The sequence below is a fragment of the Theropithecus gelada genome, chromosome 7b (genome assembly GCF_003255815.1).
Source record: "Theropithecus gelada isolate Dixy chromosome 7b, Tgel_1.0, whole genome shotgun sequence".
NCBI lineage: Eukaryota > Metazoa > Chordata > Mammalia > Primates > Cercopithecidae > Theropithecus > Theropithecus gelada.
The window spans coordinates 65,733,929-65,759,353 of NC_037675.1; the positions used below are offsets into that span (position 1 = coordinate 65,733,929).

At 44.8% G+C, this 25,425-nt stretch overlaps 1 protein-coding gene across 2 annotated transcripts in view; it reads left to right on the top strand.

Annotated features, from left to right (window-relative positions):
- Window positions 1–1,025: 1,025 nt before the first annotated feature.
- The window catches only part of MTHFD1 (methylenetetrahydrofolate dehydrogenase, cyclohydrolase and formyltetrahydrofolate synthetase 1), a 76,405-nt gene continuing 52,005 nt past the window's right edge, over window positions 1,026–25,425 (top strand). For both annotated transcript variants that reach the window (XM_025391198.1, XM_025391199.1), the window contains exons 1-2: window positions 1,026–1,460; window positions 15,623–15,707. In XM_025391198.1, the coding sequence (XP_025246983.1) occupies window positions 1,420–1,460; window positions 15,623–15,707 (126 nt within the window). In that variant the 5' untranslated portion in view covers window positions 1,026–1,419. The remainder of the gene's footprint in view (window positions 1,461–15,622; window positions 15,708–25,425) is intronic.

Sequence of the window (25,425 nt, forward strand, 5' to 3'; positions counted from 1 at the left end):
CGGGCTAACTAGGTGGCGCCTGTAATCCCAGCCACTTGCGAAGCTGAGGCAGAGAACAGATTGAACCCAGGAAGCGGAGGTTGCAGTGAGCCAAAATGGCCACTGCACTCCATCCTGGGCGACAGAGTAAGACTCCGTCTCAGAAAAAAAAAAAAAAAAAGTTTTAGATGAGCTCTGCCATTAGTTGAAACAGGCCACCGTCAGAAACAGCCTGTAAAAGAAACCCGGTATCTGGTCAAGTCCTAAGTGACCTGAACCACGCATCTTCAGGACCATACTGGGATGACTGTAACCTGAGCGCAGTTCCTCCAGCAGAGCAGGCACATTCATCGGACTCAGTAACTCAAGGGGCCAGTCCTCTCCAGCATCCCAGCTGCCCTGTCAGGCTCCCCAGGCAATCGCCCATCTTATTCCCTCTCCAGCATGGACGCCTAAGGGGAGGGAGCATCCCTCCTCGAGGGTCAACTGGCATCTAGCTTATGAAGCCCGCTTGGATTCTCCAACCCCAGACCTGCGGCGGGGCGGGGACGTGGGGGTGACAAAATCTAGACTACGACCCTCCCTGAGCCCTGGCAAACACGGGGTGACCCCAACACCGAGGAGGCCATGAGCGCTACAGCTATGACACTCCTTCCAGCTCGGAGGGGCCTGAAACAGCGGGCTGCGCTTCACCCAGGGCTGAGCGTCAGATTCAGCTGAGGAGATTCTAAAAGCCCGGTACTGGGCTCAGACCCAGGCCCTCCAGAGCAGAACGCAGAGGGGCCCGACCCCAGTCTGGTGGCGTAGGTGTGTGACATAGTATGAAGGCGCGCCAAGCTCTCCAGTTTCACATGTGCTGTCGAGTCCAGCGCCCGCCACGCTCCAGGGTGGGGACCCGCCCAAAACTCCCTGGAAGCCAGGCGATTGAGACACCGCCACCGCGTCCCCAAAGACTGGGCGGATACTGGAGAAGCACCTCCCGAACCCGCCAAACTGTCTCCCGCGAGACTGTCCCGCCCCAGCCCCGCCCCGTAACTCTACTCCCTGATTGGCTGGAATTGGGGCCGGGTACCAGAGTCCTTTCCAGCTTAGTCTTCGGCCGGGTTTCCCGCCGAATGCAAAGGCGCACTGTGGACTGGCTCTTTCTTTCCGCCAATCATATCCGCCAGCCATTCATCACCGATTTTCTTCATCTTCCCCTACCTCTTCCGTCCCTCAGGCCCCGACCCTTTAGCTCTCAGCTGGTTAAGGCACACCCGGCCTTCCGGGCTGCGCATGCGCTGCCGCGTCTGCCAAGAAGCGGGCAGGGGCGCAGGCGCAGTAGTGTGATCCCCCTGGCCAGTCCCTAAGCACGTGGGTTGGGCTGTCCTGCTTGGCTGCAGAGGGACTGGAACCTCGATATTGGTGGTGTCCATCGTGGGCAGCGGACTAATAAAGACTATGGCGCCAGCAGAAATCCTGAACGGGAAGGAGATCTCCGCGTAAGCACCTGACATTTTTGTTGAGTGTGGGGCTGTGGACTAGGGCTCTGAGGGTGTACAGGTCCCCCGGACCCATTTTTTGCGGGAGGGACACTTGTAACGGAAGAGTTAGGCCCATAATACCGGAAGACCTGCAGCCAAAGAAGGAGATCCCGAGCACAACCTGCGTTTGCAAGTGGACTGCTTAGTGGCTGTAAGCCGCTGGCTCCTGTGCTTCGGGGAAAAGTCCTGTGCCGACTATACTCCCAAACGCGCAGCTGCTGGTGACTTTCTGCCGAGAGAGAGGGTAGTTGCGGCTTCCTGGAGACCCCCTAGTCAGAACTCAGAAATCCAATCTACTTAGTTCCCGTTAATTTGGAGGTGAGTAGATGGAGACTAGTGAGGTGACAAGGCTTGACAAGACCACAAGGCTGATAATGACAGAGGGTCCTTCCAGCTCATAGCTTTTCCCACTGTATCATGGTCTTATCATATGCTAAGTGAAATCTTTTTTTTTTTTTTTTTTTTTTTTTTGAGGCGGAGTCTCGCTCTGCCGCCCAGGCTGGAGTGCAGTGGCCGGATCTCAGCTCACTGCAAGCTCCGCCTCCCGGGTTCACGCCATTCTCCTGCCTCAGCCTCCCGAGGAGCTGGGACTACAGGCGCCCGCCACCACGCTCGGCTAGTTTTCTGTCTTTTTTAGTAGAGACGGGGTTTCACCGTGTTAGCCAGGATGGTCTCGATCTCCTGACCTCGTGATCCGCCCGTCTCGGCCTCCCAAAGTGCTGGGATTACAGGCTTGAGCCACCGCGCCCGGCCCATGCTAAGTGAAATCTAATACATTTTTCCTTTCTCTTCAATCTCGTGCTTCTCTCTAACAACCATCTCTGTGCCCTGGCCCTAGAGTTACTTGAAACTTAATTTGGCTCCTGAGTCCTGAGAATATTCTGCAGTCCACTTGACCTCTGCCTGTTCTACCCTTGCGGGACATCTGATTGCTTAATTAGTGGGTATCGTTGCCATCTTTACTCCCAGGAAGTAACACTGGCAGCTTTTTGTCTGGGAGGTGACTGGTGAGGAAAAATGAGAGTAGAAGGAAGAGGGAAAGATATATTCTATCAAGTAGAGGAAGGAGGGAAAGATGTATTCTGTGTGACCTTACTGAGTTTGCTCTTGGGACCTTTCACATCACCAGTTATTTAAGTAACTGTTGCCAGTCACAGCAGTTACTAAATTGTAATTGTCCTGTAACTCCTAACTTTGTAATAGAGATTTTTGAGTGAATTACAAAGTCATTGGTGGTGAAAAGGCTGGGCCCAGTGTCTCATGCCTGTAATTCCAGCACTTTGGGAGGCCAAGGCAGGTGGATCACCTGAGGTCTGGAGCTCAAGACCAGCCTATCCAACATGGTGAAACCCCATCTCTACCAAAAATACAAAAGATTAGCCGAGTGTGGTGGCAGGTACCTGTAATCCCAGCTACTTGGGAGGCTGAGGCAGGAGAATCGCTTGAACCCGGGGCTGGGGGGGGCGGAGGTTGCAGTGAGCGAGATGCACCTTTGCATTCCAGCCTGGGCAACAAGAGCAAAACTCCGTCTAAAAAAAAAAAAGAAATCACAATACTTATTGCTTAGTGCTTTTAAAATGTGGCTTGCTAAACTGTATTTCTGCGTGACTTTTCTTTTTTGTTTGCCAGTATTCGAACTTCCTTTTCCAGTGGCTTTTTTTTTTTTTGATATAAAAATCTTCCTTTTAGAAGGACTGTGAAGAGATAATTCAGTGCATAATAACAGTGTAGATAATTTACTGCAACAATAATGCACCTTGGCCGGCACTGAGAACAGGTGCTCACTGAATATGCTTTTGTTGATTGGAGAGCAAATTAAATATGTTTATCAACTCCAAAAGGGCAAATACATGTATTGTCTTATTTTTGTCTATATCCTAAACACCTAGAAACCCTCTTTCATGCCTTACTACTTGTGTGGTTTTAAGCAAATTAATTAACCTCTCTGTGCAAAAGTTTCCTCAGATGTTAAGTAAAAGTCATGTCTAGGTCATTGGGATGTCAGTAGAATTAAATGGGTTCCTAACAGATGATCATTTAGAATTCTTTCTGGCACATAATAAGTATTCGATATATGTTGTATTAATGATCAGTAATTAGTTAATGTATATATGAATGATTCATTATCTTTTTTTTTTTTTTTTACGTGGTAGCTGCTGCCTTGAGATCTATTTTTTTTTTTTTGAGATGAAGTCTTGCTGTGTCCAATTTGGCTCGCTGCAACCTCTGCCTCCTGCGTTCAAGCAATTCTCTCTCTCACATCAGCCTCCCGAGTAGCTGGGATTACAGGTGCCTGCCATCACGCCTAGCTAATTTTTTTTTTTTGAGATGGAGTTTCACTCTTGTCACCCAGACTGGAGTGCAATGGCGTGATCTCAGCTCACTGCAACCTCTGCCTCCTGGGTTCAAGCGATTCTTCTGCCTCAGCCTCCCAAGTAACTGGGATTACAGGCGTGCCACCATGTCCAGCTCGTTTGTTTGTTTGCTTGAGACAGAGGTTCACTCTTGTTGCCCAGGCTGGAGTGCAGTGGCACAATCTCGGCACACTGCAACCTCCACCTCTCAGGTTCAAGTGATTCTCCTGCCTCAGCCTCCCGAGTAGCTGAGATTACAGGCGTGTGCCACCACGCCCGGTTAATTTTTGTATTTTTAGTAGAGACAGGCTTTCACCATGTTGGTCAGGCTGGTCTCTAACTCTTGACCCCCCATGATCCACCCACCTCGGCCTCCCAAAATGCTGGGATTACAGGCGTGAGCGACCGCACCAGTCCTAGAATTTCTTAAAAATCCAGCCCACTTCCCGCATTCCATCCTGCGGATTAGGAAATCACTGGAGACCAGAAAAGTGGTGTGATTTGTCCAAGGGTGAATGGCAATGGCTCAACTAAAACTAATGTCTTCACTCAGTATATGATGTTTTTCATTCTAACCAGCACTTACTACTTGCTAAAAGGAATTTCATAAGCTTTTCTTTCTTTCTTTCTTTTTTTTTTTTCCAGACAGCGTCTCGCTCTGTTGTTCAGGCTGGAGTGCAATGGCACGATGTTGTCTCACTGTAACCTCTGTCTCCTGGGTTCAAACGATTCTCCCACCTCAGCCTCCCAGGTAGCTGGGACTACGGGCATGTACTACCATGCCCGGCTAATTTTTGTATTTTTAGTAGAGATGGGGTTTCACCATGTTTGTCAGGCTGGTCTTGAACTCCTGACCTCAGGTTTCACCATGTTGGTCAGGCTGGTCTTGAACTCCTGACCTCAAGTGATCTGTCCGCCTCGGCCTCCTAAAGTGCTAGGATTATAGGCGTGAGTCACTGCGCCCAGCGCTTTGCTTTTTCTTTGTAGTCTTCCTCTCATTACCATGTTTCCCACCCTGCTGAGAATGCTATCCCTGACTTTTGTCCTCTTCTATTATTCTCCTTTTATACCTTCCTGGGATCCCGAACATTGACAGAGTTCAGCATTCCAGATTCCTTCTCTACCTGCTCTACTCTGGGAAGCTGGGTACTTACATGATGGATTTAGTTGCCAAATTATCTTTCTTTGGAAGTAAAAGCCCCATTTCTTCCTTACGGGGAATTCTAAGGTTGCAGCCTGAATTTGACAACTGGGGGAAGGTCTGAGAGGTAGAGACAAGTATCTGTTCTTTGTGGGTATTTATTCACTTACTCAACAAATAGCTGTGTGTGTCCTCTAAGCCAGGCAATCTTCAAAGCTCTGAGACTCTTAACAGTGAACAGCCCAAATCCCTACCCTCGTTAAATTTGCATACTAATGGGTAGAGACAGACGTTGAAATAGGTGAAACAAATTGTGAGCTGGTGGGAAGCACAAAGAGAACACCAGAGCAGAAAAGAGGGACAGGAATTTCTGTGGCTTGGTGGCTGCAATTTTAAATATGGGAGTCATAGTCTGTGTAAAAGTGACTTACGGGCAAAGACTTGAAGGAGGTGGAGCCATAAGCCTGCCAATTTTGTGGGGGAAATAGCTCCTAACCAAAAACACAGCCTGTGCCATGAACCTTTGTCCTCACCAGTTAGTAAATTACTGCTTTGTGGGTCAATGGCAATGGCCCTGTGAGAAGCTGACTGAGTAGAGGCTCCTGAGTAGAGGAACTTGACCCTGCCCTGGGCAGAAGTCTTTTAAAAGATTATGCAAAGTGGCCGGGCGGTGGCTCAAGCCTGTAATCGCAGCACTTTGGGAGGCCGAGACGGGCGGATCACGAGGTCAGGAAATCGAGACCATCCTGGCTAACACGGTGAAACCCCGTCTCTACTAAAAAATACAAAAAACTGGCCGGGCGCGGTGGCTCACGCTTGTAATCCCAGCACTTTGGGAGGCCGAGGTGGGCGGATCACGAGGTCAGGAGATCGAGACCACAGTGAAACCCCGTCTCTACTAAAAATACAAAAAATTAGCCGGGCGTGGTGGCGGGCGCCTGTAGTTCCAGCTACTTAGAAGGCTGAGGCAGGAGAATGGCCTGAACCCAGGAGGCGGAGCTTGCAGTGAGCCGAGATGGCGCCACTGCACTCCAGCCTGGGCTACAGAGGGAGACTCTGTCTCAAAAAAAAAAAAAATACAAAAAACTAGCCGGGCGAGGTGGCGGGCACCTGTAGTCCGGAGAATGGCATGAACCCGGGAGGCGGAGCTTGCAGTGAGCCGAGATCTGGCCACTGCACTCCAGCCTGGGCGACAGAGCGAGACTCTGTCTCAAAAAAAAAAAAAAAAAAAAAAAAAGATTATGCAAAGTGGGAGAAGGATGTGCATTAGATAGTGTTGGAAGACCCACCTTGCTTTGTAGACAAGAAAGCATAGTTGTTCTGTAAGTACGCCTTTCAAAGTGGGGCTTACTACAGTTATATGATTTCTTTGGTTTTCCCTTCCCTTAATTTGCTATAATTAAGCCTGCTTTCTCCATTGGTGGCATTTTTCTTGATTAAGTCTCCTTTCTAAAGAGACTGGTTGTGAAGAGGCAGATGGTTTGAGTAGGTGCTGCGAGTGTTTGCTGGCCAAGTGCAGGGCAAGTTGGGTATGTTTGTAAGCTCGCTGTGGATGGTAGCTCCAGAGCCTAAGCACGGTGCTGCCTCCTTCTCTGTGCATCACTGGGTCATGCAATTTACCTCTGTGCCTTAGCTTCTGTATATTGGAGTAGTAATGTCACCTAACTCATAAGGTTGTTAGAATTAAATGAGTTAATACCTATAAAGCATTTAGAGAAGTCGTTGGTACACGGTAAGTTTTAGTAAATAGGTACTTAGAAAGTACTCATTGAATAAAAAAGTTATGTGTGTCTTTATCCAGCCTGTACCTTTGGGAGCTGGCTTATAATCTTGAGACTTAAAATTAGAATTTATCCTAGTGATCAAAGATAAAAGTTTGGAACCTTGGCTGTACATTTTAGCTACAGGGCTAGAAGAACTGTTTTTGTAAAAATAATTTGCTTGCCATAGTGAAGGGCAGGTCTTCTTGATTACTGAGTTAACATGGATAAGGCTTTTACTTTGTCTTGTAGATTAAATACATGTAGGCCCTTTTATGCTTAAAAAGATTTGCCTGGACAGGGCGTGGTGGCTCGTGCCTGTAATCCTAGGACTTTGGGAGGCCAAGGCAGGTGGATCACCTGAGGTCAGGAGTTGGAGACCAGCTTGACTAACATGGTGAAACCCCGTCTATAGTAAAAATACAAAATTAGCAGGGTGTGGTGGCACATGCCTGTAATCCCAGCTACTCCAGAGGCTGAGGCAGGAGAATGGCTTGAACCTGGGAGGAGGAGGTTGCAGTGAGCCGAGATGGCACCATTGCACTCCAGCCTGGGCAACAAGAGCAAAACTCCATCTCAAAAAATAAATAAATAAATAAATAAAAAATTTGCCTGTAATGAACTCCAAAGTGCAGGTTGCTCAAAAGTTACATGGAACCTTGACTGTCATAGCTGGATTGCTTCTGGAAGCCTGTGCAGGAGAGGTCAGAGTTCCAGAGAGGCTGGGACCTTCAGCTAGGACTCCAGCCAGGCTGTTGGGCAGGTAGCAGCGATAGTGCAGCAGAGCCCTGAGCTGGCAGCCAACTGCTATGGTCATGGCACCTGACTGGGGATGTGGTTTGCAAATAAGTGTCTGTCCTTGTCCATCACGGGGGTTGGGATCAGGCAGTTTGGGATTTGGGTAGTGGGGTTCTGAGCAGAGGTGTATGGTTCCCTGTTACATCCCCTGTTTTCATGAAGAATCTTCTAGAAGGAAAGCTGGCCTAGCACAGAGGAGGGTCCTTGGAGTGGAGGGAAATGGCTCCCTTCTCCTCTTATTGACTCAGTAGAGGTTGGTAGAATAGAGGTTAGGGGGCAGGGACTGCTTGTGTGGTCTTGGAAAAGTTAGCCTCACTTTCCTCTCTGTGCAGTAGGGATGATGAGAACTGTCTACTTCCTGAGGTTGCCCCAAGGATTAAAAGAATGTAAGACTCTCAAAACAAGCTTCTGTGACATCCCATCCACAGTGCAGAAGGCCCCCATTCCCCCTGCACTGTGCAGTTGGCTCTCCTTTGCTCCCCTTAATTGACCAAAAGCAGCTTCTGGCACCTTGTAAATCCTTGACCTCGAAGAAGTGGGTGGCTAAAGGTGCCACAGTCAAGAATCCTCAGATGCTCAGCTACTACCGTTCCCCTCAATTTTGCAGTTTATGACACTTTAGCCAGAAGCTAAGTGACTTGCACAGGTGTTCCAAGGTTGGTGGCAGAGGCTCGATGGTGCATTTCTTTCCCTACCATGGGCTTGTCATTGGCTTGCTAGAAGGAATTGCAAACTTCTACCCCCCAGCAGGAGACACCCTGACTTTGGTTCTCCCTGAGGCCTTTCCATTGTGAGGAAATCATTCCACCCCTCAGTCTGGTTGGGAAGCACCCAAACAGATTCTCTTCAAAAAGTCATTTTTGAGGTTATAGTCCAATTTTGACTGGTTAGAGACAGGTCAGACCTACTTACTTTGCTGGCTCAGCCTTTTTTTTTTTGCCCCTCACCACAAGCCTGGACAGGAGATGGACTGCTTGGTATCTGATGATTGAGAGGTCCCAGGAGATAAGGGAGCATTTCTGTAAAAAGGTTTTGCCAGAGCCTGTTAGGAACTTAATCTTAATCTTGACTGCAATGAATGACTTAACATGATAAGTGATCTTTGGGTTTAGGTGCCTAAATACCAGCCCCTCCTTAGTTAGCAGCCTTTTAGACCTAACCTTTTCTACCTAAGGTTTTCTTTAGTCTTTTTGAAAAGCAGGAAGGCCAGGTCCTTGTGAGGCTTTTCTCATTATGAGCTCTTGGCAGGTTCTTCCCTCCAAGTGGAGAACCCTTACCTTCTCCATTCTTTCTACATTCCCCTCTGATGATCCAGAGGCCTGCAAGGGACTTAGAGTTGTTCATTGGAGCCCTAGTCAGCTCTAGTGGCCAGATCTATAGTTAGGTAATCCTCCAATGGTGAGACTAATTCTCAGAGTTAGAATTAGGGGTCTGCCTGTTTGCACCAGCAGACTTGCTGGTATCACCTCTCCTTTGTTGACATATAGTTAAGCATAGCTTCTTACAGATCCTCGTACATAGCTTCTTACAGATCCTCGTACTCAGAGCCAACCCTGTCTTGTCTCAAAACTCTTGCTACTGGCAGAAGGTGATAAAATTGTGGCCTAGAGGCCAAATGTTTTTTGTTTGGCTTACAGAATTAGATTACTTCCCAACACATTTATTACTTTACAACATTAGATTACTTCCCAACACATTTATCCCTGTAGTTACACATAAAAATCTGGATGCCTGACTTTTTGAAAGGTATGAAAAGTTTAGCAATACTATGCTGTCTATTCTTCATGCCACCAATTCGTTGGATCTGAGTAGATGCTGCCTGCCCCCTTCATCCTTGAGTGGGTGGGGGTGGGGGAGGTGGGACCTCATTGTTCAGGAATCCTACCACACTTGGTTGCCTGTACCAGGACTCCGAAGGTGCTTTTCTCTTTGAGACCTTTTTCTGAATGAACTTAACGGTCCACTTTTAAAATCCTAAATTTTATAAAGCCTTAACCAATCCAACCCAGTCCATTTATTGCACTAGATCAGAGGTTGTCAAATGGGGCAGTTTTTTACTCCCTCTACCTCAGGGCATTGGGCATCTAGCCTGGAGTCTTTTGGATTGTCATACGGGGAAGGGGTGTACTATTGGCATCTAGCGGTAGAAGCCAGGACTGGTGCCGAGCATCCCGCAGTGCACTGGATAGTCCCCTTAACAAAGGATGATCTGGTCCAAATGTTAGTGGTGCTGAGACTGAAAAACCCTGATCCAGAAGCTTAACATGAGTTATTGTGTCACTGTGCGTGTGGATTAATGATGGTCTTTACCCTTACTAAGAATTATAGGATTCCTTAAAATTTTACACTATTCTGACTTATTTTCATGTCATAAATATCAAGCAGTTTACCTTTGCTTTCTAAGGGCTTTGAGTTAGAGAGAATTGGATGGAAGAACTTTACATTGTAAACTTCCAATGAAGCATAAAATAGTTTCCTCACATTAAGCTTTCAAATATGTATTTGAGATACCTGTCAAATTTGGTAAATGTTTGGGTTAAATAATAATAATTTTTTGGTAAATGTTCTTCAGTGTAATAATAGTACTATTATCAATTGACTGTCTTGTATACTGATATAATGTAGCTTTTGCTATATTAGCGATAGGTGAAAATCAGTTTTCTTTCAACGAGAAGGTTAATTTAGTGTTTTAATTTGACTTAAATGACTATGAATTTGAAATACATGTATTTCTTAGAACACTAGGTGGCCTCACAATCACAATTATTTTTACAAGGAACTACATATTAAGTTTTTAAACATTTTTTGAAGGTTTTTTTTTTTTTTCGAGATGGAGTTTCGCTCTTGTTGCCTAGGCTGGAGGGCAGTGGCGCGATCTTGGCTCACGGCAACCTCTGCTTCCCGGGTTCAAGCAATTCTCCTGCCTCAGCCTCCCGAGTAGCTGGGACTACAGGCATGCGCCACCACGCCCGGCTAATTTTTTTTTTTGTATTTTTAGTAGAGACGGGGTTTCACCGCTCAGGCTGTGTCAAACTCCCGAGCTCAGGTGATCCACCTGCCTCAGCCTCCCAAAGTGCTGGGATTACAGGCGTGAGCCACCGTGCCCGGCCGAAGTATTTTTTAGTAGTATGAAAATTGTTAATGAACAAATGAAATAAATCAACAAATAAACAAAATGGGAATAAAACATATTAAGTAAAACATTTGCGTTCTGCATTTTAAAAATCTTATAACAGCCGGGTGTCGTGGCTCATGCCTGTAATCCCAGCACTTTGGGAGGCCGAGGCGGGCGGATCACGAGGTCAGGAGACAGAGACCATCCTGGCTAACACAGTGAAACCCTGTCTCTACTAAAAATACAAAAAATTCGCCGGGCGTGGCAGTGGGCGCCTGTAGTCCCAACTACTCCGGAGGCTGAGGCAGGAGAATGGCGTGAACCCGGGAGGCGGAGCTTGTAGTGAGCCGAGATTGTGCCACTGCACTCCAGCCTGGGCGACAGAGCGAGACTCCGTCTACAAAAAAAAAAATCTTGTAACAGTAATCTATTGGGGCAGGGGGATACATTGTGTCCTTGTTTAGAAGAAGACCTGTGTCATGCGCGTTCATGTGAAGAAACCACCAAACAGGCTTTGTGTGAGCACCTGGCTGTTTATTTCACCTGGGTGCAGGCGGGCTAGGTCCCAAACGAGAGTCAGCCCAGGGAGATAAGGCTGGGGCCCTTTTATAGGATTTGGGTAGGTAAAGGAAAATTACCGTCAAAGGGGGGGTTGTTCTCTGGCGGGCAGGAGTGGGGGGTCACAAGGTGCTCAGTGGGGGAGCTTTTTGAGCCAGGATGAGCCAGGAAAAGGAATTTCACAAGATAATATCATCGCTTAAGGCAAGGACTGGCCATTTTCACTTTTGTGGTGGAATGTCATCGGTTAAGGCCAGGCAGGGCATTTGCACTTCTTCTGTGATTCTTCAGTTACTTCAGGCCGTCTGGGCGTATACGTGCAAGTCACATGGGATGTGATGGCTTGGCTTGGGCTCAGAGGCCTGACAACCTGTTTTTTGTTGTTGTTGTTGTTGTTTTAGAAGAAGCCCTGTTTTTTGTTGTTGTTGTTTGTTTTGAAACAGAGTCTCAGTGGGTTGCCCAGGCTGGAGGGCAGTGGCAGGATCTCTGCTCACTGCAACCTCTGCCTCCCGGGTTCAAGCGATTCTCCTGCCTCAGCCTCCTGAGTAGCCGAGTCTACAGGCATGCACCACCAAGCCTGGCTACTTTTTTGTATTTTTTAGTAGAGACGGGGTTTCACCATATTGGCCAGACTGGTCTCAAACTCCTGACCTCCTGATCTGCCCGCCTCGGCCTCCCAAAGTGCTGGGATTATAGGCGTCAGCTATCACACCCGGCCCAAAGCCCTATATTTTGAAGGTGAATGTTCTTGGTTCTTCTCTGATCAGTTACTAAAGTTGTTTTTCCTGTGCCTTTTGAGAATTATTTGAGAACTCCTCTAAGCTTGTGGCACATTTCAGCATTTTTGTTGTCTAAAGGCAGCCTTATTTTAATCATGTACATTTCATGCTGCCTCCTTTGCCTACCATATAGCTTCTGTTGAAATGTCCATGTTATATTTTATTTTTATTTACTCATTTTTCTATATCCATAATAAGAGTTAAAGGTTATATTTTAGCAATGTGTTTTTTTCTCTGTCGTAACATGTTAAAGATTTAAAATTGAGCCATGATGTTAAACAGTGAATTGGAATTTATAATGGATTTCGGCAAGAATGATTATATAAGACTTTGGACCAAAGAGAGCCTGGATGACTGTGTAGGGGTATTGGGCTATGCCCAGCACCACATCTGATTGTCATTCAGGGGAGCAACTAGGCCTGGAACTGCTGGGGTGTGAACACTGCGGTATTCCCTGTTCTCGCCCTGTCTCAGAGCGAACTGTGGTCTCTATCCAGATCTAATCCCAGTTTAAAAAGAAAAAAAATCCAATGGTCTATTCTTTTGAGCTATATTATTGTAGAGAATACTGATTTGAAAAAACAAGGTCACTAACTAGAAATAAAATTTGAGCTGGGTGCAGTGGCTCATACCTGTAATCCCAGCATTTTTGGGAGGCCAAGGTGGGAGGATCACTTGAGCTCAGTTCAAGATCAGCCTGGGCAACATGGCAAAACCCCATCTCTACAAAAAATACAAAAATTAGCTGAGTGTGGTGGTGTGCACCTATAGTCCCACCTACTTGGGAGGCTGAAGTGGGAGGATGGCTTGAGCCCAGAAGGTGGAGGTTGCAGTAAGCTGTGATTGTGCCACTGCACTCCAGCCTGGGCGATAGAGCCAGACCCTGTTGCAAAAAAAAAAATAATAATAATAAAATAAATAAATAAAAATAAATAAAAATTGGAAATCTTGGGTATAACTTCTTTCTTGTACCATTCAACATTCTTGATGTTTACTAGGCCAGTCCAAATAATCTATTTCTTGTGTGCCTGTTTATGTCAGTTTTTTTGTGACATGTGGAGAAGTGGAGCTGAGAGTAACCAAATTAGAATGAAGGAAGAGCTGTTTGTGAATGTCCATGTGACAAATGACAAAACTGGTTTTCCAAGAGGGACAGAGCTTGTTCAAGTTGAACGTTGTATCATATATCATAACTGGGCAAGGTTGAGCTATTCAGGTATTTATTTATGGATGTAATTTCATTTACTTGACATCCTAGCGTATTGTTGATGTCACGCACGTCCGTGTGAAGAGACCACCAAACAGGCTTTGTGTGAGCAATAAAGCTTTTTAATCACCTGGGTGCAGGCGGGCTGAGTCCGAAAAGAGAGTCAGCGAAGGGACATGAGTGTGGGGCCAGATAAGTGTGGGGCCGTTTTATAGGATTTGGGCAGGTAAAGGAAAATTACGGTCAAAGGGGGGTTGTTCTCTGGCGGGCAGGAGTGGGGGTTACAAGGTGATCAGTGGGGGAGCTTTTTGAGCCTGGAAGAGCCAGGAAAAGGAATTTCACAAGATAATATCATCGCTTAAGGCAAGGACCGGCCATTTTCACTTCTTTTGTGGTGGAATGTCATCAGTTAAGTTGAGGCAGGACATTTGCACTTCTTTTGTGATTCTTTAGTTACTTCAGGCCATCTGGGCATACACGTGCAAGTTACAGGGGATGCGAGGGGCTTGGCTTGGGCTCAGAGGCCTGACAGTTGAGAAGTTGTATGTTAGTAAATTGATCGTCTTAGTTTTGCAAGAGGTTATACTTTTTTTCACTCTAATAAGGAGACTGCAGGAGGTTATACTTTTAACCTTGTGTTAAATTCTTGGTAAGGAAAATTCCTTTGTGAATTATAATATAATTTGTAAGTTTATGCTGAATTTGGAGGGGGATTCATTGATTTATCATTCAACCTTATGTGGATACCCTGTGATAATCTTACTAGTGTAGGTTGAGCAAAAGGTGTGTGCTTGAGTTTGTTCCTATAAAATTTTTTCATGACAGCACCTGGAGAGTGGAAATGTGAAAAAAGATGAGGATCGGCACTTTCTAGAAGTGTTGGTCTAAGTTTTCATTTGTTTACTATATGATTTTGAATGCCATCAACTAATACATTTTCAATTATCCCTGAACCCTTTGGTCAGTTAGTGTCAGTAGGAGTTAGAAAAGATCCAGTTGGCTGGGAACGGTGGCTCACTCCTGTAATCCCAGCACTTTGGGAGGCTGAGATGGGTGGATCATGAGGTCAGGAGTTCAAGACCAGCCTGACCAACATGGTGAAACCCCATCTCTACTAAAAATACAAAAATTAGCTGGGCATGGTGGCACGTGCCTGTAATCTCAGCTACTCCGGAGGCTGAGGCAGCAGAATCGCTTGAACCCAGGAGGCAGAGGTTGCAGTGAGCAGATATCGCACCATTGCACTCTAGCCTGGGCAAGAACAAGTCCCCGTCTCAAAAAAAAGAAAAAAGAAAAAGAGCCACGTCTACTTGTGGCCTGGAAAATTGATGGGAAGTTCCTGTATACATTAAACCAGATAATGTCTATTCACTGGTGTTTTTATTTTATTTTTTTTGGAGACAGTCTTGCTCTATCATCCTGGCTGGAGTGCAATGGCACCATCATAGCTCACTGCAGCCTCAACCTCCTGGGTTCTACCCATCCTCCTGCCGCAGCCTCCTGAGTAGCTGGGACTACAGGTGCCTGCCACCACTCCCAGCTAATTTTTTATTTTTTGTAGAGATGGGGTCTCACTATGTTGCCCAGGATAGTCTTAAACTCCTGTTCTAAAGCAATCCTCTTGCTTTAGCCTCCCAAAGTACTGAGATTACAGGCATGAACCATTGCCTGCTCCTGGCCAGTGTTTTTGATTTAAAAGAGAAATACAAGCCGGGCTCAGTGGCTCACGCCTGTAATCCCAGCACTTTGGGAGGCCAAGGTGGGGGGATCACCTGAGGTCGGGAGTTTGAGACCAGCCTGACCAACGTAGAGAAACTCTGTGTTTACTAAAAATACAAAATTAGCTGGGCGTGGTGGCGCATGCCTGTAATCTCAGCTACTTGGGAGGCTGAGGCAGGAGAATAGCTTGAACCTGGGAGATGGAGGTTGTGGTAAGCCAAGATCACGCCATTGCACTCCAGCCTGGGCCGTGAGAGCAAAACTTCATCTAAAAAAAAAAAAAAAGAGAGAGAGAGAGAGAAATACAGGCCCAGTGCAGTGGCTCACGCCTGTAATCCCAGCACTTTGGGAGGCCAAGGTCGTAGATCGCTTGAGCCCAGGAAATCAAGACCAGCTTGGGCAATGGTGAAACCCCATCTCTATCCAAAGTACGAAAATTAGCCAGGTATGGTGGCACACACCTGTAAAGTCCCAGCTACTCAGGAGGCTGGGGCGAAAGGATCACTTGAGCCCAGGAGGTCGAGGCTGCTGTGAGCCTTGATTGTGCCACTGTATTCCCAGCCGGGGTGACAGAGCGAGACCCTGTGTTAATAAACAAACAAATAAAAGAGAAATACATCTAATAATCTGCATCACTTATCTGTGCTTGGAACATTCAATATTAACTCCACCCTTTCCTTTTTCTCTAGGCAAATAAGGGCGAGACTGAAAAATCAAGTCACTCAGTTGAAGGAGGAAGTACCTGGTTTCATACCAGGCCTGGCAATATTACAGGTATTATGATAGTTTATTTCCATTAATGTTGTCTTTGCTTGATTTCTTAATATCATTTCACACCTCTCCCTCTACTTTCCTTTCCTTTTTTTTTTTTTTTTGGCTGCTGTGTAATCTCATGCCTTTTCAGTCTCTCTTGACAGGTTCCCCCTCTTTGGCTCAGTTTCTAAATGTTGTCATATCCCGGCCCTCTGCTCTTCTCTGTGGATACCCTTTCTCTAGGCCAGTGTCTCTTAACTTTTGGTCTTAACTTAGGGCCCCTTTACAATCTTTTTTTTTTCCTTTAATTTAATGTATTTATTTATTTACTTTTGAGAGAAAAGGTCTTACTCTGTTGCCAGGCTGGAATGTAGCAGTGCAATCATAACTCACTGTAGCGTTGAACTCCTGGCTTCAAGCAGTCCTCCTGCCTCTGCCTGCCAAAGCATTGGCATTATAGGCGTGAGCCACTGTACTTGGCCCCCTTTACACTCTTAAAGATGTAAGACCTCAAGGAGCTATTGTTTATACCGATTTATCCATTAATGTTTACTGTATTAGAAATTAGGAAGTTTTGGCCAGGCACGGTGGCTCATGACTGTAATCCAGCACTTTGGGAGGCCAAGGTGGGCAGATCACCTGAGGTCAGGAGTTTGAGACCAGCCTGGCCAACATGGTGAAACCCCACCTTTATTAAAAATACAAAAATTAGCTGGGTGTGGTGGTGGGTGCCTGTAATCCCAGCTACTCAGGAGGCTGAGGCAGGAGAATTGCTTGAATCCGGGAGGTGGAGGTTGCAGTGAGCCAAGATTGTGCCACTGCACTCCAGTCTGGGTGACAGAGATTCCGTCTAAAAAAAAAAAAAGAGAGAGAGAAATTAGGAAGTTTTAAAAATGTTTATTCATTAAAAAATGCCAATAGTAAGCTCATTTATTATATGTTAACATAAATAACATTTTATGGAATAATAACTTTTCTAAAAACAAAATTTAGTGAAAAGAGGCATTATTTTATATTTGTGCACACCTCTTTCCTGTATGGCTTAATAGAAGAGAGCTGGAGTCTTATCTGCCTCTGCATTCAGTCTTTTGCTGTGTGCTGGTTTGATTGAAATATATGGAGAAAATTTGGCTTCATACAGATGTGTAGCTGTAAAAGGGAAGAACTTTTTAAATAGTCTTTCGAGGTAATTGTGGGTATTTTTCTTTGATGTTGTACCAGGACTCAGTAAGTAAAGTTTTAAAAGATTAGTTGCAATGTAGAATCTGAAACGTCATCAGTGAACTTTGATACTTTGTTACATCTTCTCAGACTTGCATACTTTGCTACATCAAAATGTTACATTTGGAATGAATATTTACCCCATGCATGGTTTTGTAACATCCTTTGTTCCTCATTTGGAAAATAATAAGTTCCCTGAATTATGCAGATCTTCCAAATGTTAACATTTCATTATGCAATATGAAAGAATTGGAATCATTAACATCACCAAGCTCATCAGAGAAGTTTTCAAGTATTGAGAAGCTGTCAAGCTCACAGGGGTGGATAAAAAATTTTAACTTTCACCCAAAAACTCACGTTTTATCATTGGCAACAAATACAATTAATTGTTTCTCTGGAAATACCAGGCTCACTTTATTCATTTTTGAGAAAATATTTGTCAGATACTCAAGCCTGAATAATCATTGCTTGTCAGTTGTTATTTCAAGTAAAGATGGTGTTCCATATAAAAATGCATCTGTTTCAGCTAACAAGGCAAAAAAGCACAAGTGCAGCCTGGACAACAAAGTGAGACCCCATCTCTACAAAAAAATTAAAAAATGAGCCAGGAGTGGTAGTACAGACCTGTGGTCCCAACTACATGAGAGGGAGGCAGGAGGATCACTTGAGCCCAGGAAGTCAAGGCTGCAGGGAGTTGTATTCATGCCACTGTACTCCAGCTTGGGTGACAGAGTGAGACCCTGTCTCAAACAAACAAACAAAAAATGCACAAATACTTTAGTAACAACCACAACTACTGTACTTCTGTATATAGCAGAAGTGCATTATGAGTGCTTCCCAATTCCTTACATAGACTATTAAAAACACATGCACTCAAGAGTTGAGGTATGTGTGTGTGTGTGTATATATATATATATAATTTACTCAGTACAGTGGTACAGTGGCACAATCTTGGTTCACTGCAACCTCCATCTCCCAGGCTCAAGTAAGTAAGTGATCCTCCCACTCAGTCTCCAGAGTAGCTGCGATTACAGGCAAACACCACCATGCCTAATTTTTTTTTTGAGACCGAGTCTTGTTTTATCGCCTAGGCTGGAGTGCAGTGGTGCAATCTTGGCTTACTGCAGCCTCCACCTCCCAGGTTCATGCAGTTCTATTGCCTTAGCCTCCTGAGTAGCTGGGATTACAGGTGCCTGCCATCATGCCCTGCTAATTTTTTTTTTTTTTTTTTTTTTTTTTTTTGAGACAGAGTCTTGCTCTATCCCCCAGGTTGGAATGTAGTGGCGTGATCTCAGCTCATTGAAACCTTTGCCTCCTGGGTTCAGGTGATTCTCATGCCTCAACCTCCCGAGTAGCTGGGATTACAGGTGCCATGCCCAGCTAATTTTTGTAATTTTAGTAGAGATAGGGTTTCACCACATTGGCCAGGCTGGTCTTGAACCCCTGACCTCAGGTGATCCACCTGCCTCAGCCTCCCAAAGTGCTGAGATTACAGGTGTGAGCCACTGCGCCCGGCCTTAATTTTTTGTATTTTTTTGTAGAGTTTTTTTTGCCTTTTTGCCCAGGCTGGTCTCGAACACTGGGACTCAAAGCGATCCTCCTGTCTCAGCTTCCCAAAGTGCTGAGATTATAGGCATGAGCCACTGTGCCCGGCCTTAATTTTTTGTTATTTTTTTGTAGAGATGGTTTTTCGCCTTGTTGCTCCGGCTGATCTCGAACTCCTGGGCTCAAAGTGATCTTCCCACCTTGGTCTCCCAAAGTCCTGGGATTACAGCATGAGCCACTGTGCTTGGCCATGTTAAGAAAATTAATAATATATGTTTCTTTATCAAGGGCCGTCCTAGTGAAACTGGCATCTAGTTTTACTGAGTGTGTGTGGTGGTGAATGATACCTTGACAACTAGTCCAAAGCCATTGTCTTGATTTGTGCTGGTTCACTAATAGTCTTACACACCATTGCTTTTGCACCATCAGTACAGATGTTAACACAATTAAAAAGGCAAACAGCATTGTAGTGGTATTATAATGAAACTAGCCTGGCCCAAATAAATCTTTCAAAAGGTCTTGGGGTCCCTAAAGAGTGTGTGGGCCATACTTTCAGAACCATTATTTTAGGCAGTTTCATCTATCAGGCCAGTGACTTCTAAATCTAGATCTCTTCTGAGCTCCAGGCTCTTGATCTGGGACCCCACTGGTTTCCTTCCCTCCTTGGAGTCTCCTTTGCTTGTTGTTGCTCATCACCCTAATACCTAAACCATTTGAATGCCTTGGGACTCACCCTTGAGGTCTCTTCCCTGTCTTATTCTTTCCCTAAGTGACCTCACCCAGTCCCATAGCTTCATGAGCGAATACTTCCAAATTTAGGTCTCTATCCAGAGTTTCTTCCCTGAGCTCCAGATTCACCCAGTAGGGAGTTATTGAATAAATATTTTTATGGACAAATGTATGAAGGAATGTTTACAGTCTTGATTTGGATGACAGGAAACTCAAGGCTTTCATTTGAAACTCCTGTCAGAGTTTCACCCAACTTGGACATAGTCTCCCTTACAATCTATATGTATGTCTCGAATACATCATTTAATCCCTTGCTAAGTTTCTATCCCTTGTTTATCAAGAATGTCAAAGTAGGCATTGTGCGGTGGCTCACGCCTGTAATCTCAGCACTTTGGGAGGCTAAGGCTGGTGGATCACTTGAGGTCAGGAGTTTGAGACCAGCCTAGCCAACATGGTGAAATCCCATCTCTACTCAAAATATAAAAATTAGCCAGGTATGGTGGTGCACACCTGTGATCACAGCTACTCAGGAGGCTGAGGCAGAAGAATCGCTTGAACCCGGGGGATGGAGGTTGGAGTGAGCCGAGATTGCGCCACTGTACTCCAGCCTTAGACTCTGTCTCAAAAAAAAAAAAAAAAGTCAAAGTGAATACTACTTAAATATCCCTCTCTCCTCTGCTGTTTGTCTAAAAGGGCTTAGCTGAGAAGAAAAGCACAGAAGGCCTGTCACTCTCTGCCTGGCATGTTCTCTGCTGTGGTGGATTTTCCCTTTTTTGCAAATTACTAAGAATCAAAAGTATATGTTGTGGGTGTATACTGGTACATTTGGTGACTGGTTATATCTTGGCTTATTTTTGCAAATTGTTTGTTGTAGAAAGAGTAAATGTCATAGGCAAGAAGTATACCCTTTTAAAAGAAATATTGGGTTCCCCCCCATTTTAAAAATTAACTTCCAACCTTGTTTTTTTACATTTATTGATGACAAATGTTTTTATTACATAAACACTGTTCTACAGCTAGTCTCATGTCCTTGCTGATAAAAAAAAGTGGTAGAATCTTTTAATTTTGTACTTTAGCACCAGAGTCAACAGCTTTCTGTGATACAAGATTTATGTAATACGTTGTAATCACATCTCCCTGCCTCAGACCTCTAGTCTTTTTCACTCTGGTGCTGGCACCACCGTCTTCCCTGAGCCAGAAGCCTGAGGCCGTCTCCTTACTGAGCTCTCTTCCTCACTCCCTGCATCCAGTTAGGGGCTATTGTCCTGTTGATTCTGCCTCTCATCAACTCTTGGAATCTGTTGCCTCCCCTTGATTCCTACTGCTCCCAACCCTGGGAACACTATAGTTACCTGCTTAATGATTTGGGGGTTCTATCTAGATACCTCCTGTCTGTCCTCCTGACGGCAATTTCAGCCCTTGTTAAAATGCAAGTCTGATCACAATCTATCCAGCCACACTCACTCTCCATCCTTTACCAGAATGATAGTACAAGTTGAGTATCCCTTATCTGAAATACTTGGGACGAGAGTGTTTTAGATTTTGGAATCTGTATATACATAGGGATGAGATCCAATTCTAAAGCAAAATTTATTTATGTTTCGTTATATACCTTATACTTGTAGACTGAAGGTAATTTTATATAAGTGTGTGTGTATATATATACACATATATATGTACATATATATATATATATAGAGAGAGAGAGAGACGGAGTTTTGCTCTTGTCGCCCAGGCTGGAGTGCAATGGCACGATCTCGGCGCACTACAACCTCCACTTCCCGGGTTCAAGTGATTCTCCTGCCTCAGCCTCCCGAGTAGCTGGGATTACAGGTGTGTGCCACCACACCTGGCTAATTTTTGTATTTTTAGTTGAGATGGGGTTTCACCATGTTGGCCAGGCTGGTGTCAAACTCCTGACCTCAAGCGATCTGCCTGCCCCGGCCTCCTAAAGTGCTGGGATTACAGGCATGAGCCTCTGCACCCAGCCTAGAATTTAAATTCCTCTGGGAAAGCACACAGCACTGAGCCTGGCACAGTGTGCCCTCCACGACCTGGCTTTCTCTTTCTGCCCCGACCTCTCAAAGTGCTGGGATTACAGACGTGAGCCACTGCGCCCGGCCAATTTTATATATTTTTAATAATATTGTGCATGAAATGCACTTTTAACTGTGTTTTGACTGTAAGCCATCACATGAGGCCAGGTGTGGAATTTTCTACTTTTGGCATTGTCAGTGCTCAAAGTTTCTGATTTTGGAGCATTTTGGATTTGTGTTTTTCTTTTTTGTTTTTGTTTTTTGAGACAGGGTCTCACTCGATTGTCCAGGCTGGAGTGCAGGGGTGTGATCACAGTTCATTGCAGCCTGGATCTCCCAGGCTCAAGCTATCCTCCTGTCTCAGCCTCCCGAGTAGCTAGGACTACAGGCATCCAGTTAATTTTAGTATTTGCAACAGAGTTTCTCCATATTGCCCAGGCTAGTCTCAAACTGAGCTCACATGATCTGCCTGCCTCGGCCTCCCAAAGTGCTGAGCCACTGCACCTGACCGATTTTGGATTTTTGAGTTAGGGATCTTAAACCTGTACTACTTATATAGAGTGTTTACAATAGTTCAAATGATTTGTTTATATTTCTAATTGTTCTATGTTTTATACTACTCTACGAGGTAGGAGATGGCCCCTTATAGCCATAGTAACTCATGCTCAAAGATCTTGGGTAGCTTGCCCAGAGCCAGTCAGGAAGGGACTGAGTCTGGGAAATGAACCTAGGTCTGTCTCTGAAACCCATTTGTTCTTCCTCTTTGTTTTTCTAATTCCTTAGCAATGCATTCAAGAACATTCACGATCTGGCCCAAGTATATATTTAAAAGTTGAGTTTTCATTTTTTTAAAATAAAATGGATGAGTAACTTCCCAAATAACTGAGTATTTATAGGAAATTAAGACTTGACTTTTCATTATAAGAGATACTAATGGACTAAGCATGGTGGCTCACGCCTGTAATCCCAGCATTTTAGGAGGCCAAGGTGAGCGGCTTGCTTGAGCCCAGGAATTTGAGACCAGCCTGGGCAACACAGAGAGACTTTGTCTCCAAAAAAATACAAACATTAGCTGGTTGTGGTGGTACTTGCCTGTGGTCCCCACTCCTGGGGAGGCTGGGGTGGGAGGATTGCTCAAGCCCTGGAGGTTGAGGCTGCAATGAGCTGTAATCGTGTCACTGCATTCCAGCCTGGGTGACAGAGCAAGACTTTTTCCCATTAAAAAAAAAAAAATTTATGCTAAGGTGATAGAAATACAGCCTTAGCCCCATATAGCGTCATTAGTATTTCTCTCTCTCTTTTTTTTTTGAGTTAGAATCTTATTCTGTCATGCAGGCTGGAGTGCAGTGTTGTGATCTCTGCTCACTGCAACCTCTGCCCTCCCCTGTCCCCCAGGGGATCCTCCCACCTTAGCCTCCCAAGTTAGCTGGAACTACAGGCATACCACCATGCCCAGCTGATTTTTGTATTTTTTGTAGAGATGGAGTTTCGATATGTTGCCCAGGCTGGTCTCTAACTCCTGGGCTCAAGCGATCCACTCACCCTGGCCTTCCAAAGTGCTGGGAGTATCGGCATGAGCCACCGCACCTGGCCAAAAAACTGATTTTTAACAGTATTCGGGAACTATTCAGAGTGCTTTATGTTCAGTAACTCATTCAGTCTTCACAAAATACATGGACAGAAACAATACAGTTAATAAACTCAACTAGACTGTATCTTCATAAGGTTTCTGAAACAGAAAGAAAAATGAACCAGTAGACCAATACCCAAGATATCTTATGGTATAGAACACGGATTAGTAAACTGTGGCTCATATCCAAATGCTGCCCAGTTTATAAAGAGTTAAAAAAGCATTAGCAGCAGCTGCTATGACAGGGTATGTGTCCCATAAAGCCTAAAATATATACCGCCTGCCCCTCTACAGAAACAGTTTATAGACTCCTGGTATAAAAAAAGTGTCCCTGACCTGTTCTGGAATAGGATCTTTTGGATGATGTAATACTCAGCCAGCTTCAAGGAAGAAATCAGCATTTTTTTTTTTTTTGAGATAGAGTTTTACTCTTGTCGCCCAGACTGGAGTGCAATGGCATGATCTTGGCTCACTGCAACCTCTCCCTCCTGGGTTCAAGGGATTCTCCTGCCTCAGCTTCCCAAGTTGCTGGGATTACAGGTGCATGCCATCACACCTGGCTAATATTTGTATTTTTAATAGAGATGGGGTTTCACCATCTTGACCAGGCTAGTCTCGAACTCCTGACCTCAGGTGATCTACCTACCGGCCTTGGCCTCCCAAAGTGCTGGGATTACAGGCGTGAGCCACTGCGCCCGGACAGAATACATGTTCTTTAAACATTCGTTTTGCTTCTAGTCTATCAATGGTTCTATAGCCAGTCTCCCCTATAAAATGCCTATACTGGCCAAGTGGGGTGGCTCATGCCTACCTAGCACTTTGGCAGGCTGAGGCAGGAAGATTGCTTAAGCCCAGGTGTTTGAGACCAGCCTGGGCAATAGTGAAACCCCATTTCTACAAAAAATACAACAATTGGCTGGGTGTGGTGGCGGAGGATTGCTTGAGCTTAGGAGTTGCAGGCTGCAATGAGCCATGATCATGCTACTGTACTCTAGGATGGGTGGCAGAGTGAGACCATGTCTCAAAAATAATCAATCAATCAATCAATAGGCCGGGTGCGGTGGCTCAAGCCTGTAATCCCAGCACTTTGGGAGGCCGAGACGGGCGGATCACGAGGTCAGGAGATTGAGACCATCCTGGCCTACACGGTGAAACCCTGTCTCTACTAAAAAATACAAAAAACTAGCCGGGTGAGGTGGTGGGCGCCTGTAGTCCCAGCTACTCGGGAGGCCGAGGCAGGAGAATGGCGTGAACCTGGGAGGCGGAGCTTGCAGTGAGCTGAGATCCGGTCACTACAGTCCAGCCTGGGCGACAGAGCGAGACTCCGTCTCAAAAAAAATAAAAAATAAAAAATAAATAAATAAATAAATAAAACCTATACTAAAAGTGACTCTTTGAATTGGCTTTTTAGATGTCTTTTCCAATAAAACTTTGACATATGCTCATAACTGTAACTATTAAGTTTTTTTTCTGGAACTGGTTGTAGTTTTAGTGTTTTAGACAAACTCCTTCAGAAATATTCATGCAGAAAAACAGTTACATATAAAGGAACAACAACAGCGAGAGACTTCAGACTTCTGTGTGACATTAGATGCCAAAGACAACATCTCTGAAGGAAAATACTGTCACTCCAAATCCACCAAGGCCAGTCAAGTGCAAGGGACAGCAGAAAAATATTTTCAGTTATACGGACTTAGAAAAATGTCCACCAACCTTTCCTGGAAAAGTGACTTATAGTTACATTTCACTTACCTGAAACATGAATGAAGATAAACTCTAGAACAGAGAATCTGTGGCTTAAAAAGGACTGGCAGCAAGTGGTAAAACAATTTAATCTCAGAGTTAAGACTAAATAACTAGTTGTAGGTATAAATATGAATGAAATTGTAAAAAAAAAAAATACTTTTTTATTTAGAACCACCTCCTTTCCTACTTTGATCTAAAAATTCCAGAATGTATCAAATCTGGTAACTGCACCAGTAAGGGTTGGGTGGTGGGGCAAAGAACATACATAGAAAGTGACCAAAGAGGAAACATGAGAGGCACTAAAAGTCTAGGGAAGTCCCTACGGGAAGCATCTAATGTACTTAGATACAAATAATCCATTAAAAAAAAAGTAGAATTCCCCTCAAAGGACTCTTCTGGCTCTTGCGATTCAAATTAGCACAACAAAACTGAGAACTGTCTGTATAAGGGACAACTGAAGCTAAGATTCTGGCCATGTCCTGAGATCTGAGGGGAGCATCCAGTAATAGCATCAATATGACAAGGTCAGAAAATCCTCTGTCACAAAAGCTGGCTTCTTTCTTTGCCATGGTCCTGTTAAAAGGAGCTATGCTTCAGTTATCTTTGATATGAAGGGACCTACCACCTTTCCCTCTGTGATACCCTCTGTAATTTTGGGAGAAACACAACTTATGGTAGCATATATCAACCTTGAAAAGGAGAAATACCAACCACTGGAGCATGAAAAAATATTAGTAAAATAAAATTTTACAAATAAATGGTTATAATGATAAACTATAAATATGTTCATGGTTAAAGAAACAGAGGGAACATAGTGAGACACAGCATGGTG